At 43.2% G+C, this 16,808-nt stretch overlaps 1 protein-coding gene across 4 annotated transcripts in view; it reads right to left on the bottom strand.

Annotated features, from left to right (window-relative positions):
* DPP6 (dipeptidyl peptidase like 6) overlaps positions 1-16,808 on the bottom strand; it is a 578,451-nt gene that overhangs the window by 257,000 nt on the left and 304,643 nt on the right. Inside the window, exon 1 of one of the 4 annotated variants that reach the window (XM_075082348.1) lies at positions 11,574-12,012. The exons of the other annotated variants lie outside the window; for them this stretch is intronic. Within the exon in view, the coding sequence (XP_074938449.1) occupies positions 11,574-11,630 (57 nt within the window). The 5' untranslated portion in view covers positions 11,631-12,012. Of the gene's footprint in view, positions 1-11,573; positions 12,013-16,808 lie in introns of those variants that run through there. 4 annotated transcript variants of the gene reach the window in all.

Here is a 16,808-nt window from a genome sequence, read left to right as displayed (position 1 = left end):
AACACTGGAGACTTAAAATCTGGGCTTAGCCTGTGACAGTGGCTGTGTGCTATCGATCACTGTATTCTTTCTTGAATTCACACAGGATGCTGAAGAGCGAAAAAACATTGCTCCCTTCTGGCATGACATATAGGGTGACAATTTATATACTGACCCACCTGCACGCTAAGAGCATTATAACTGACTGGAGAAGTTCTAAAATTTATAAGAACTTACAGGAATTTATAGGAACCTACAGGAATTTATAGGAAGAACACCATCTAGCATGGAGGTTTGGCAGCAGACCTACTTGGTCCCCAAGTGCATTCTAGTCACTTCACACCTCAAGGTCAGAAAAATACCCCATGAACAGCATTTCCTCATAAGCAAGAGATGAAAGCCAACGGGTGCTAAAATAAATCTTCCAAAAGAAATTATGAGGAGACCAGTTCTGCAGCCTTACTCCAGCATGTAAACGTGGCCTGATTATACTGTGGTCCTGAAGTCCATTCTCAGACACAGCTCCATCAGAATTCACACATCAGAGAACCTAAGAGAATTCTGACTTCTGAAAGAAGCATTTCTCCCCATCATGACAGAACTGTATAGAGAAAAGCCACTGACAGTATTCAGCTTTTTCTTTCGTGAAAGCCACATGAAAACCAAACAGGCCAGCTGGAATAAAACTGTTAGTTACAAGTTTATTGCTCTTGTAGATTTAAAGCCTCAGTTTTCTACATAATGGTTTTCAGACCAGTGAAAGATAATACAGGGGCCAGCTCAAGGCTTAATGAACTCAATAGATTTATTCTCAATTTGACCACTTGCTCCAAACACCTCTTGTTCATATTTCAGATACACGCATTTTCCAAATCCCTTAAAGTTTTATGTTTTAACAAGGATACTCTGTCAACATGCAGCCCAGTATCAACACTGAGTTCCTCAACACATTTTAGCAAAACATACCTACTAGATAACAACACAGTCTCCTAATCTCCCAGAAGGGCATTGAAAGCCCAGGACATAAACAAGGAAAAAAAATCACATAAAGACATCATTTATTTACTTACTATCAACCTTAAAGATGTTATGGGAAGGAAGGTAACATTTCTCAGGCAGATGAGTAATAACTGAAGTCAGCCAGTCCTACCAAGAGATATCTATTTGAAGAAGAGGATGGAAAAGCCCTCAGCAGGAAAGTCAAAGCATTTCCTAATCAAACATACTGATGGACAACCTTATGTGGTGAGTACTTTTCAGGGCTATTTCAATCAATTTCTCCTTGGATTTTGGTGTCCCATACATTCACAACTGTTCTTTGTTTTATCTGGCTGGTTTAGCTTGGAGCGTTGGAATAAAACATCTAACTATAGCATAATTTGCAACTGCAAAGTCAAGCATTAGTATAATCCATGTAAACCCATGTATTCTACCTTACAAGGAAAAGACCGTAGAAAAGAATTCAATTTAATGCAACTGAAGCCTCCAATGATTAAACTCACAAAGATATTCGTTAGATTCAATGGACCAGCGTTCTCAGCAATGTCTGTAAATTAACTTTTACATCAAATATATGGGGACATGAAAATTATAAAAAAGAAGGCTGGCAGTATTATTAGATTCTACTAAACTATTAACTGCCAGATTTCTTAAGTAGAAGAAACAAAGTTTAGGTACAAATTTCCTGCTACAAGGAGCAGTCAACGCTTATTACACTCAGTGCAAAGGCATCTACAGGATCTGAAAATTAGAAAATAAAAAAAAAAAAAGGAGTTTCATTATCCTTACCACCTTGAGAAATTCCTCCATTTTATCTAATACCACAGTATCTCAGAATAATAAAAAGCCTGAAGTTTTTGCTTACTACATCCTTCAAGCCATATAATCTGTTTTGCCATAGACCATTTTGTAGAACTAAAAAAACACGACTTCGTTTCTCTTCTCTCTCATTTTAATACAGACTAAGTTGCAATGTTTTCCCTGCACACCTTTGAGTTTCCCTCTACCGGTAGTCCCAAATGCTGCATATGCATTTGAAAATAACCTGTTTGCTCCTGGCCATGAAATAGAAAGATAAAAGTGTAAGGCTGTCAGCATACTTAAGGCTGGTTACAACTTAATGTACCATTCATTAATTCCTACAACCACATTAAGATTAAGTATCAGACCTCTTTAAACCCTACACAAGAAGAGTTGAGAGGTTGGTCACAGTGTGTGATTAAGCTAAATTAAAGACCCAAAATGCATTCCACATAATATGCTACTGTATACATTCACCCCCAGTCAATTACATGTTTATTATGGTATCTCTGACAAGCTAAATTAACAATAAATTAATGTCTAGGTTGTAATTTCACTTTTAACAATAATATACTATAACTAAGCCTTAAATATCTGCATGCAACTATTCAGCTACAGACGTAAGTGAAGGTAATGGAGTCAAAAACTGCAGACTAATTGCCTCAGATGAAGGCTTATTATCTCTCCAATTTCAAGCTCAGGAGCAGTTAAGCAGTAATATAAACTACTTTAGTCAAAGCATTGTGAATCTTTATATTAAATTTACTTTTATTTTTATCTCTTAATTTTTATAAACAATAAAAGCAACAGGTATTTGTTTTCAGACTGGCAAAGGTAAGGATGTAAGCTGAAGGGTTAAAAAATCCCAAGCAACCAAAAGTTCAGCCTTCAGATTTGCTTGTTTTTACTATTTCACTCCAACTCTTCCTCTTCCCCTTTCTAATGGGTTTTTGCATGATTATTTCATGTGTAAGCTCAGCTTAAGTCTTCTCATGCAAGTGCTTCAGCCTGCCTCATCCTCCTTTCCATGAGAGATAATCAGGGCTTCATTCCCCACTCAGCTTAGACTTGTGTATTCACACCTGTAAAAGCAGATGCAATGAGGGCACAAGGCTTTCCCACACAGGGATGGTGGCAGGGTGTATGTCCACCAAAGAGCTGTAAGGTACACACCAAGTTTGAGGCAGCAGCAGGGAGACGATGTCTAGACACTCCTGCTCCCTTGACGATTCACCAGAATCCCATCGACTAACTCTCTCCATCCCAGCACAAGGCAATTGTAACGAAACTAGTCTATCTTCTACACAAAATCACCTGTAATTCAGCTTTTTTAAGGCGATCACAGAGACAAGGAAATGCTTTCCAACAGTACTCCTCACTCGTATGGATGCAGGGAGGTTGCCCCATCCTTTCACCAGCCTTTTCCACCACGGCCGCTGGGCCTGGAGGCACAGCCACAATGCCAGCGCTGCAGGGCTATTTAAGAAGACAAGATCCCCAAACAGAGTCCCTGCTACACCTCCGTGGCCAGATGTTGTCCAGCAAATGCTTCCCTCAAGGAAGGCACATAAACAGTTACCAGCGTGTTACAGGATGGAGATACTGAGACTGCCCAAGGCCACAACATGAATGCACAGCAAATCCCGTGCTGAGATCCTCCACTGAATGTGTTCCTGGGAATGACAAGTGTCATTGTTGTTCTGTACAACTTGGCTGCTGTATAGAGGACCATCACCCTAATCATAACCTTGTACAACATGGTCATAGCTAATTTTCCTTCTTCCACTGCCTCACTGCTCCTTCCTGTGGGATGGGAAAGGGTGCTGCCATGTGTCCTCTGCCTCATTATGAACCAGCTGCCCACCTGCAGCTTCTTTTTCCTCCACAAGCTTCTTTCACCACCAAATCCAGTCATACTTCTGCTGTAATTCCCATAACTCCTCCAGATAGTTAATAGATACTCTTCAGCTTACTCATCTTCTTCTCTCTCATTTTCCTTGATCTGTGGAGCATTTTCACCAATGGTGGTGGGAAGTAGCCACGTCCTCCTCATTTCCATTACGCTTAAGAGCTGTCTCCACAACTTCCACAATTATTGTCAGGGCTTTCTCTCTACAAGTACCAGGCACTGGGCTTGGCTCATAGCCTCATCCTGACTTTCAGGAAGATGCTCTCCATCAACCTCCTGGGTCCCAAACTTCAGCATCTGCTTTCCGTTTCTGAAAGGTTTTGGTTTTACCTTTGACCACACATATCCCTGGCTCGTCATCCCCACATTTACTTTTCCATTTCATGTCTATGGCTCCTAATTACACCGCAGTATTCCTATTGCAAAAAACTGAATTACCCCTTCTCGGAAAAGGTCCTTCTGCATTATGCAACAGAGAGCTGAAAGATGTATCTCTGTCTTACCATGAACTCTAAAATTGCTTCAAGTTCCCAAAATCATAGAATCAGATACAACCCCAAAATTCTATGCATTCTCTCTCTCTCTCTCATTTGCAAGTTCGCTTATAACTATCTGAAGTCCTGCCAGGATTTACCTTTATCTTGATCTTTTTCTGCTGAAATTCTTATTTATATCTAAGTCTTCAGAATGAGTTCTAACTTTCAGGTTTTCTCCTATGACCCCTTCCCTACATTCTGTAAATGTCAAGGAGTACATCTCTCTGATATCTCAGGTACTTACTTGTGCAGCCTGAGTTACGATGGTATCTCAGAACCTCATATTTCATGTACTTACCCTTTTTGGTTGGGTGTTTTCTTTTTTCCAATTTAAGGTGGACTGCCTCAGGAGAAGAGAAGTTGCTGACTGCACTGAGGACCTTTGTCTAACACTTGCTCAAAGCCACAACAGAAGGCTGCAGCACAAGAAGCACTAAGTTCCATGCTCCAGCCACTGAACCATCACGCAAAGCCACTTGATAATCCCACTCAAACTTCGCTCTTAAATTACAAATTGATACTAACTCACCCTTTCATTCTTGATCACCTTCATCGATTTCAAATACAGGACCCTCTCCGAATTTCTGTTTAATGAAGGTTTTGCAAAGCTGATCAATGCACTCCTCTCACATGTGAAGTCAGTTCTTCTCCACATCTGCAGCAGCCCTTTGGAGGAGGAGTGCTCTCAGCTTTCCTGTCCTGTTGCTGCTGGCACTCTCCTTTCTCTGAATCTATTTCACTTACTTAAATCCCACTTAAAAATCACAGAAGGAAGGACAGAAGGACAAAAGAAAGGATGAAAGGAAGGAAAAAAGAAAGGACAAAAGAACAAAATACCTGAACACAAAACATACAGAACAAACTACGTAAATAATGGATATTACTCTACATCATTTAAAAAGTGCTACCTTCTCCCACGTCATCCAAAGTGACCACGATTCACCACAACTTAATGCATGATAAAGATCATAAAGAAGCAGTATTAAAGGCATAAGAACTAAAAGCAGGTAAAAAACACTGTTCATGAAATGACTGTAGTAATGCATAGCACTGCTAATGGACCACAGCTGGAATGGGGCATCAGATGCTCTAAGATAAGACTTAACAAAAAAAAAAAAATCTAAGAAGATTTTCTTCTTGTGGAGTTCAAGCACAGTCTCATGACCCCTAGATAACTGGTCAACCTCAGAGACAAATTATTCTGCCTTGATCCAACAGCAAATGAAAGACGTAATGAGAAAGACTGCAACACAAGGTACCTCAGCCAGGAATGGAGGGAGCAGCAGTCAAACAACACTGTCCCAAGGTCAAGTGGCAGAGCACATCCCACTTGACCTGTCAAGGTATAGCCAGAGTGTAAAGCATACACTATCTCAAGCAGCATCCTATGGAAGTGTACCAGCCCTTAGAAGCTGTGTGCTTAGAAGATCACCAACCATAATGCAGTCCTGACATATCTAAGGTCTTCCAGAAGTGCTTCCATTTCAGTACTGAACACCAAAAAACCTTTCCTACAGTCTTTTCCTTTTGAGACTTCAGTTTTATGCCAACCATGCTCCTTTCCATCTCTGTCTCCCCCTCCCCATTGCTTAACTGCCTGAATTCCTCACAGCAAATTACCAGCTTGAAAAGACTGCCAGTTTGATGCAATTTCATGTTCTTGAATACAGTGTTCTCAGGAGCACCCTTACGAAAATTTAATCTCTTGAGAAATAGATCTGATACCGTTAACAGAATGAAACACAAATGTTCCCTATGACTTCCTGGAGAAAGCCTGTGTTGGGTCTACAATAAGATACATCATTTACAGAGCTGTTATAAAGAAAAAAAAGAGTATTGTCTCATATCAACAAATTTATTTTCTAAAAACTATGCACTTGAACAACTAACACTAAACAGTTCCTAACTAAGCCTAAAAAACCACAACCCTTAGTCTTCTATGGAAGTCAGAGTCAGGTTTCTCCTCTTTCCCTTCTCTTTGGCAGATGCCTTCCAAAAGCAGACCTTGCTCCCTGATTTCTGCACAGCTATAATTATTAGAGCCAGAATACTGCAGCCAGTCAGCAAGAGCGAGGGCTTTTCACAAGCAGAGACTTACCTTTGGGATATGACAGTTTTCAACTCCAGCCAAGAACACAGGAGCTCTGCTATCACAAGTCACTGAGATAATATGCTAAATTAGCTCATTTCCTGGGAGACTCACTCCCACCTGTTCGACAGCTCCAGGACAAGCACTCTTCAGCCCACTGTTGAATCTGGGTACTGCAAAGGTGCTCCTCAATTCCTCTGCATGGATTTTATGCCACTGGGGTGCTGCAGTGGGGAGTCCAACTGTGCCAGCTAATGGCACTGTAAATCAGGGCTTTCTTGTAACATTTTCATGGCTCAGTCTGCTCCTGAACATAAAGTTATGATGTGTAATCTCAAACCTTGCTAAGAAAACATAGAGGATTCAGTAGCGGCTCTTTGTGGTCAGGCACACACCAGGGATGGTATTGACAAATAAAAGGGGAAAGTCCTTTCCCTATTTTGACAAATCAAATTCACAACTTATAACATGTACCTGAACCCGCTGTACCGGGTATTGGTCATGTGATGTAAGGAGGCTGTTGTGTCACACAGGATCAGGACTGTTGCAGTCTTTCAGGCAAAGCATGTTGAACTAACCAAAGCACCCAGGGCTGACAATTTGCTGGACAGCACTCAGCTGAGCTCAGCAAATGGAGAATGATTTTAAGTCACACTCCATAGAAAAAAACATAAATGAATATTTAAAGATATCTCCAGGTATAGGAACATAGCTCACATGAAGGTAAATTTATTTAACTGTCTCCCTTTCCTGCTAAAGACATGTGGGGCACATCTGCTATTTTTGTTCAATTCAGAACTGCATGACTAACCAAATCTCTCAGTTGTACCAATATACCATGCTTTAACACACATTTGATAGTGGCATCAGAGTGCACAAACCGGCTTGCTTTTGGGTGAAGGTAAATGAGAAGATGTTGTTCAACCGTTAATGGCCATTTACACCAGTCTGGAACTAGCTTGAAATAACCCCCTGTCCAAAATGTGTGCTTGGGACCTCAGTAGCATCTGTCTCACCCTCATGGGATGGATCCACACTACTTCGCAATGCAAGCACAGCCATATTTTTTAGTTTAACTGCTCTGGGAATTAAGTAACAGCTCACAATGGTTGAGGATAGTCATGACCTTGAAGGAAGACAGCAGGGCACATGGGGATTGACATCCCTTGCTACAGGTATCCAGAATTACCTGGATTATAATTATCTAGGGAAAAAGTCTTCATAATGCACCTAAAGTACACTTTTTCTTTTCTTATTTGGATAAATTTACTCAAACAGAGGCACGTTTCAGCATAGTATATTAGATACTGCAACTGTACTTACTCTTCAATATACTAAGGCTATTTCTGTGAAGTACAGAGTGGCAAGGGAACATTAGGAGTATGAAATATTAATCCTTCCATCATGTTATTCCTAAGTCTGGCCTAGGTTTTCCAAGTTAAATGCGTTATCTCTCCACTTGAAGACACCTGTTATTTGGAATTCCATCTGTTCTGTAAATTCAAAATTGATTACCTTAATGACAGCTAATAGGCAGAACTGTTCTATTGATCCGACTCCACTCCTCCACGGAGCCCACTTCAACAAAAGGCAGCCCTCGAGCTCTTTTGCCTCCTTACTTAAATTTTGGTCTTTTACATGGAGCTGCATGCAAACGATCATTAACAACCTTGTCTAGGACATGGGCACATTTCAGAGCAGGATCTCACTCACTGTAAGTCTATGACGGTTCTTCTCTATACAGTAAAAGAAATAGGAACAATCGTTTATTCTGAGTGTTCAAATATCCAATTAACAATCAACCCTTTAAATATGTTTTATAAAAGGTATTCTTTGAGAATCTGTGATCCTGTTATCCTTGATATGCTGACTCATTTTTTCAAATACTTAAAAGTCTCATTTTAACATTATGCCTATTACTACATTTTCATAAAAACCCAGCCTCGTTATTTTTATGTATGACTGTAGAGCTATTTGCATTCCCCAATGCCATTAAAAGTAACAAGAATTGGGCTAAACTAAGGTAACAAATTTACAGGCACATGTTAAGACAGAAGAATCTTCAGCCAGTGTAAATTATCAAACATTGACCCAGTCAGTACTTGACCTGTTGTTATTTTCTTCTCCTTTTTTAATAGAAAAGTGGCTTTAATGGTATATTCACACATGCAGCTAACAATCCCCAAGAGAGTGAACAAGATTCACGAGTCGTCTTGAGCCAGATCCCAAGTCTGCTAGTGTCTGCAGGCTTTTCTACAGACTTCTGAGTACTGGGTCTAGCAGAAAGCCAGCTGTAATCATTGTACTCTGCACGGTATCAACTCCGACCATTTGAACAAGAAACCATAGCTGCGTCAAAATCACCTAAGCATACAGAGGCAACCACGTTCAACTTACATCTTGATCAAACAATCACAACTTGACAGTAAGAGAACAGTATTAAGGATCACTTACAGAATATTTTCTGTACATGATGCCCAAAAGACTTGAAGTTCAGAATCATGAAACAGATAAGCAAGGAGATAAATGATTAAAATTCTGAATAGTTTAACCGACATGGAGGTGAGCAGCATTGCTTATCAGAAAGAAACTGCATAGAAACATTTTTAATTAACAAAGGGAAGAAAGGGATGTTTATTGCCTGGTTTCACAGAGGTAAGGCAGTGCATTGCTTATTTCCACATCCCAATAATTTTCTAATTATTATAATTTTTGTAAATGCAAGACAGAACATGCTTTCATTTGCATATAGAAACATGGGTCTGAATTAGATTTTTAAACTTATGCCCGCAAAGCTTCTGCAGATGTTTTCAAACTTTCCCCACCCCGTTCCTGCAGTGTCTTTTTGTGCCCAGCTTCCGTTTGGGTTAGCGTGGTAGGACACAGCGTAGCCTTAAGCCAACTGTGTTACTTGCCTGTCCCTGGATCCAAGGGATGTCACAGCAAAGAATACAGAAAAGGGACGGTCACAGTCTCTTACGACAGCCGCAGCTGCTTCTGAAAAAGACTCAGTCCTTTACAGACAGACTAGCACTTTGCCTTCAATTTTCTCCCAGTTACAATTTTCAGTTTCTTGATCAGTTTTAAGCAAGGAAAAAAACTAAGCAATTCTTGATATGCACTAGCCTGGAAATAGAATTTCAGCTGGAAATAGAATTTGGATAGAGCCTTTCTTCAGTTATGAATTCTTTTAAATCAAATAAGAGTTTAGATCTGAGTTTGGTGTTAAAAGTGCACTCAAATCAATGGACACAGACTGGATCTGACACCCCACTGCTAAGCCATTTTACCAATGTGTATTGTGAAAACAAAAAAAAAAAAATTATGGGAGTGAGCAAAGTTGCTTACATGCTCAAATATTAATATTCATCAAGATCATTGATATTTATATATGCCTGATATTTCTATTTCATGCTCACACTAGGGCAGAGCTGAGAAAGCATGTACTTTCAGAATATTTAAACGTACCATATGGGTATAATTGCTACTCAATCAGGTATAGAATATATTCAATCAAGACTCTCTGTAATACTAAAGGCCTATTCTGGGCATTTTATACTTCATAAGGGAAGAGAGAAGTAGCCAAGACACGGCATGCCAGTAGCAAGCTGGCATTAGGCAGGTAACATTACCTGAAACAAAAACACTGCTCCTCTCTAAAAGGCAACCGACTTACACTTCTTGACTTATAAAACCGCGACACTTGTACACAGCTCTAAGAAGGAGGAGGGGACAGCCCCACAGCTCTTTTTGTTCAGAAAAGGCACTTCTACATAAACCCTTGCCCTGCCTCCCAGAAACACAGCTAGACTATTTTAAACTGCAGCAAACAGTGACAAAAATGCATATTCCAAAAGCAATGGACCGAGAAGCAGAGGAGCCTGACAGATGTAAGGATAGATGAAGGCACAGTTTCTTTATCCTCAGTATCAAAGTTATTTTCTTCTTGTTTTAACTGAACCCCTGAGCCTGTTTTGGCCATTAGTAAAACGCCACCCAGAAAATGCAGATTATATGATGCTATTTGCAGTGCCTTCCCATGCTTTTCCCTTCCCCAGTTCCCTAAAATAAAGCACCAAGAAAAAAAAAAAACCAAGAGCAATAACATGCAAGGCTCTCAGCCTATCAAGCCAGGAAGAACTATTTTAAGAATTAATTTGTGCCCTGAGAGATCTGTTTAAATTATCTTCCTGTGCTGCCCTAACAAAAGATTAAAGCGGTGAACTTCCAATGTCTTAAGGAGACGACAAAAATTGAAGAACTGGAGCGTACGGGCTCCTCCACGGTCCCCCCAGGCACGGGGCCGGGCACGGGGAGGGGAAGCTGGTGCGAGGAGGATGGAGCTGCTGATCTGCTGGTGTGCCAGGAGCCAGCGAACCTTTGCCATCCTCAGCTGGGGCTCAGAGATCGCAACCAGACTCCTTTATGCCACCACTTCTTAACTACGCCTATCCTTTACAGCTGAAGGTATGTCCCTTTCTTCTGCCACTCGCTGCTTTTTTGACAGGGAAAGTTTTGACTTCATTTTGTCCTGATAAGTGCAGTCACATAGGAATACCCTCTAAAATACAGGCATGGCAGAGAAAATTAAGTCCTCAACTTTCTACCTCTATAGAAACACAAACAGCACCTACCAAGAGAAAGAAAATTAATCAAGTTCAGCTCTGGTGTGAGCACTGCAATTTTCCCCAAAGTCAATGGGAGTTATACCTACTTAGAGCTGCTTTTTGCCTCCCCCCCTCCATCAGTGCTTGCACAGACACAGCCTGAGCACACGCTGTACTCTGAAGTGTCCCTCCAAGAAAATGTCAGACAAAAAAAAAAAATAATCCATGAAAGTCCACGACAAAGTAAGAAGCTGAAACCCACTTTTGCAATTTTATATCCACCTGCAAAGGGGCTGATAAAAAGCTTTACCCCCTTCCTTCAGCGAGAAGGGGCCTCCATCCCAACATGCTGCCCCACACACACACATAAGGAACAAGTTACAGAACAAACCTCTATAGCCTTCAGCAAGAGGTACAGGCTGTTAAAAATAGCACAATTTCAGCTTCCCCCCCTCCAGCCTCCGCACACACCGAGAAAGCAGACCTTGAACCCAGCTACACAGTACTTTCCTCCTGCCACTGACTGGTGACTCAGTTGACAATTTTAGGAATGCACACCAAGATGATTTTAAAAAAATAATAATCATACAAGAAACACAGAGCTATAAAATGCAAATCTGTATTTGTTTGAAATTGAGGAAAATAAGCATTACCTGTTCTTGTTGTTGGGCTTGTTTCCCTGATGCATTTTGCTCCTTGGCTGTAGTCATGCTCACCTATTTGTGCCCACTGCAGTGGGAAACAGGATTTTACTCTGTGTGTGTGTGTGTGTCAGCTTGTCTGTGTGTGTTCAGACATACACGCGCGCACACACACACACAAAGACTAAAGGGATAAGGATGAGTAACTAGTCCATCACTTAATCACCAGCTGAGAAATTTCCCACCCCCACAAAAAGAAATAAATAAAAATGCAATGTAAAAAAGCACTAGTCTAGCTGTCTTCCCCCTTGAGCCTCTAAAATAAAAGCAGAAGCAGGAGCAGAGAGAATGATGCTGTGGGGGCTTCTTCAATTAGCAACAGCCTCTGCAATCGTCACAGAAACAATGATAACTGCTTGGCAACCAGCAACTGGCAGCTCGGAGCCGGGAGGCAGCGATGTGGTCCTCGCTCCCCACCTCCACCAGCCCGCGCGTTGCGCATGCACCGGCCGCCTCGTAGCACAATGTGCTGCTCGCTGGCGATGTGCAGAGCCAGAGCTCGGCAGTCATCTCCCCTCCCGCAGCTGGGGTGGAAGGGGCCACAGGCACCCAGCGCTCAGGAATTAATTCCCTCATTGCCCGCGACGCCAGCGACAGGAGCCCTGCAGATGCGGAGTTTCTGGCAGACGGGCTCCTGTCTTCCCCAACTTGCGGAGGTTTCAGTGCCCTGGCAGTCCCTGGTGATGAAGGAAAGCTGTGCCAGGGGCAGCCTCAGCCGGGGCAGTTTTGGAGAACGCAGTGTGGGGAAGCAGGTTCCCACCGACGGGATGCAGACAGCACCAGCGCTCCCTGGGGAGCTGCTTGCCTCACTGTCAAAGGGTGGCAGGTTCAAGGGGGTAAAACATGCCCCCCAGCCTCCCCCTGGCCCTCTCCATGTCCCTGATGTGACAGGGGCCACTTTGCATTTCAGTAGTCGTGGCCGTCTCCTGCACGCTTGTGGCTTCCGTGCAGGTCACACTGCAGGGAGACACGCCAGCGTGCGCTGCCCGCTCCCCTCCACGCCGCGCAGCGCGCTCCCCACGGACTCCCTGCCATAACGGAGATCTCTCCAACACGGCGGAGCTGTCAAACAAGCCTTCGCAGCCCGCTCGCCCGCCCCGCTGTCAGCACGGGGCGACACGGTGTGCTCCTGAGCATGAGGCAAGTACTGCTCTCCAGCAACCCTCAGGGGACCTTACACAGCTAGACAAAACATAGAGCAGCATGAAGTTGGTTCGGTATTTGCTCAGGACTGATGCAAACCCTAGCTCACCTCAACATAAGGCAACATGAAACTGCCATGTTCCTGCTTTTCCCCTCCTCACCTCCTTCCCAGAGCACCCGACGTACTGGGCTGGATGAAGCCCAGAGCTCGCCTCTGTGCTGTAGCACTGTAGAAGAGCTAAATGTTTTCTCATTCACACGATAGTGGGATCTCTGCTGAGTCTGCAGGAAAGGGAACATCAGAGTATTTATCTGACAAGGAAGTGATTATGCCCATTTGATCCCCAACTTTACAGCACAGGTTTACTATACAAGGTCACGTTCACCAAGAACACGCCTCTGCTGGAGGCAATCTCTCCTTACACCCGGGATAAATTTGATCCTTGGTTCAGGGAGAGGTCAACAGCAGGCCAAGTTTTCCTAGAGATTATCTACTAGGCACCAGTCAGATCTTCTAAGCATTTCTGCATTTTCACCATTACGTATCACATCACTTCATAGAAACTACGACATAAAAGATCTGCAACACAGAATCGTGCTGGTAGGAAACTGGACAACCTTGCCTGGTCCCAGGTGCCAGGATCCAGGCAACAGCTCATTAAAAAAAAAGTGAAGAGCACCTCTCTAACAAGAAGCAACAATTTACATTTAAATCTAACAGCCTGTGTCAACCTCTTGCTGCGTTATACTATGACACAGCCCCAGCTTACATTGCAGTTTCATCTCTTTAGTCCCAATAGTTTTAGTCACAATATTTTTAGATGTTTATAGCGAGGTTATTCTTGCTCATACATTTCTCCCCAGCCATCAGAGTGGAATTGCTTTCAAGGTCTTGTATAAGTGGATCAGTTTGAATCTTCCAGTTGGCTTGGTCTATTTTTCTACCTGTTGTGGGTAGTAATGAAGGCTTGCTTTACTCCACACTTCTGCGATTTTTCTTTCCAAGAGGGATTCAAACTACACATAATTGTATTTTTTGTTTTTTATTTCCTTACAGTATATGCTGGAAATTTCTGCAAAACAGATCCCTTTCAAAATATAGACCATTCACTGTGTCCCTGATCCCAGTGCTTACACAGGCAGTCACTGAACTTAACTGCACTGTTATTGAAAATAAATGTATGTGTACCGGTCTATTTACCCTTGCATCTCCTCCCACGCATATTCAGTTCTTTCACAGTTAACAATTTAAAACACACAGATGTCACTAGTTTTCTGGAAATGGCCCCTCTTCCTTACAATGTAGATTTTTTCCAATAAGCTTGTTGTTGGACAGATAAGAAGTTAATTTTGCTAATTAGTCCAGCAGTTAACGATGCAAACGCACAGTTTAGCCTCGTTACATAGGTGCATTACAACGCTGACCGTTTTCACTGCAAATCCCAGTGTTTTGGCACCGTTACCCTGATGTAATTGAAATGCCCGGTGGTAACCCTCTGTCACCCCTGGCATGTGCGGGGGGTTTCGTCCCCTCAGACGGCCATGAGCTCATGCTCACTGCCAGGAGGACATAGAAACGGGACAGCCACATCCTCCAGCTCTCTGCCGCCATCCTTCCTTGACCAAAGGGGTTCAGAGGCTGCCAAACACCTCCTGGGACATGCTAGAGGAGGAAGCAGTGGCCATTGCCATTCAGAAATACTCATTACTAAGAGGCACAGAATAATCTGCTCACTTATTAGCAGGCTGAGGCCATCCATCCTGACCTCTGTGCTATGTTAGTGCACCAACGTTATTGTTTGGCTGAGTCATCACTTATGAAAGATTAATATATCCCTATCACAGGACAAGAACCAGTATCTGCTACCCCAGCACATGCCCAGGCAGAAGGATTTATAGAGACAGCCCCATTTAGGGCATTGCAGGAGGCGCTGGCAGATAAGGATCCCGGGAATATGACCTTTCCCATCTATCCCACCCCACAGCATCCCAGCTCATCTCAGGGATACAGGCAGCACATTGTTCCTCCCTGCCAGGTTTGAAGTGCATCAAGCTGTTCAAACCCTACCACCCATCATTTGCAACAGGTTCATCTCCACTGGCCTCCTGGGCTACACACAGTGTCTATCTCCAGGCTTGCTCCCTGCCACACAAACTGCACTCCCATCATGAGCACCCTCCAATAACCCCATGGATTACACAGTATACAGCACGCCACCACTGGGGCAGCTCAGGAGTACTGCTGTGAGCACAGATAGCTCTCCCTGTTAACCAAGATGCCTGTTCAAAATGCCAACGACAACCATGTGAATGGCATCCCCACACATCACGTCAATTAGCTCCTTTACCACCGTGGCAGGACAGACAGCCGTTTCCCTCCCACTGGGAGAGGAACCGGTGACAGGTGGAAGGAAATGTCCCCAGCTTCTCAACTCATCTTCACCCAGAGTGCTTGTTTCAACAAAATCATGCAGCGCTGCAGTAAGACAGATGATTTTTAATTACCTTGTAACAAATTAGTCACACATGTCTTAGTGCCTTTCCTGTTAGAAGGGAAGTGCTTCATTCTCCTGAGACTGGCAGGACTGTTGTCTGAGATAATTCTCAATATGCTCCTAGGAGATCTTGGAGACCATCTCTACCACCACCAGAAAGCAATCTCATGATCAAAGATTATTGCAGACCTTGCATGTTGAAAATAGAAATCAAGGCTGCAATAGCTCTGGAAGACAAGGGTGGACTAAAACCTTAAAAAGTCATCTCTGTGAAGACCTGTGAACTCTTAGGAGCTAAAGCACAACAACCATTGTTTATGACCACGCATTACAGCAATGCATGCTAGGGAAGGAAGCAGTTTGCTATTGCACCCAAACGTTTTTAAGCAGATCAGTTCACTAAGACCATCCTTGATCCTGCCCCTCCATGTAGGTGGAGGTCTCTGCTGTCCATGGATGCAGAGAAGCCCCTTCATGGGAAGCAGCAATGGGCTGTCAGTAGTCAGTGCAGAGCATTCCCATCCCGAGTGTTACAGAGGCCAGATCCAACAGCAGCCTGCGCTTGCGGGGAGCCCTCCAGCTCCACACGTCTGTTCAAGGGAGTATAGGCTAAGCAAGGGCAGTAATAAGCCTGCAAGCAGCAGCGGGTATAGTCATTGGATGCAGAACCCTTCTGCTTCTTTGAAGCCTGAGGTTCTGGCTGTACCACTCTGGGCTATTTATTCCCCCTTCATCACCACATCAAGGTAATGATGTGGTGGGCAGAATGGGTAAAAATGAATTCTACTTGACTAACTATACTTTAGCACAGTCTACTAATGTTCTCCCCTCTCCAGATAAAGACCAGATCCCATGGAGAGTTACATATCTGAAATTTTTAGTGGGTCTAAGCCATTAGTAGCTGGGGTGCAGTAATGTGATACCTCCAGCAGAACACACCACATGATCTGCTTTTGTACAGCCGGTCCCTCTGAGCTTCACACTCACTACCAGTTCCCATTGGTTTTGCTGGTTTGCTTTCAGTTCAGGGAGGACACATGGCCCAGGAAAGCATGTACTCTGGCAAGCTGTGACAACGGAAAATCCTTCTCAGAGGTAGGTTACAAAGGAAAAGTCCTAAGGGCTACAGTTTTTAAGATAAAGTATTATGGAGGTAGTAGATGTTAAGTAAGATAACTCGGGAAGAGACACAGTCTGCCAGCACAGACATCTGCAGTAAGAAAGGTGAGGTGAGCTTGTGTAAATGTTGTAGCCATGGATTTTAGTATTTAGTCATTTGAAAGGTGGCTGACGTAGCTTGGATCAAAACAGGCCCACAGGATACAAGTATGCATCGGTGCTGCTTTCCAGTGGGGGGACAGCAGGGTGAGGACATGAGGCTGACAGCTCCCTGCAGCTCCTGCAGCAACTACCTGAGAAGATTGTCTATCTGACCCATGATCTTCTAAGACCAGTGGCATAATCCCAAAGGGGTAAATCCATTTAATCTCCAAGACTGATTTAATACATTTGCAGCTGCCTTATTGCCCCACCATTCCAGCTTTCCTAG

The sequence above is a fragment of the Phalacrocorax aristotelis genome, chromosome 2 (assembly GCF_949628215.1).
Source record: "Phalacrocorax aristotelis chromosome 2, bGulAri2.1, whole genome shotgun sequence".
NCBI classification, from domain to species: Eukaryota; Metazoa; Chordata; class Aves; order Suliformes; family Phalacrocoracidae; genus Phalacrocorax; species Phalacrocorax aristotelis.
The sequence above is the reverse complement of the archived record's forward strand: the minus strand, read 5'-3'. Positions and strand labels throughout refer to the sequence as shown.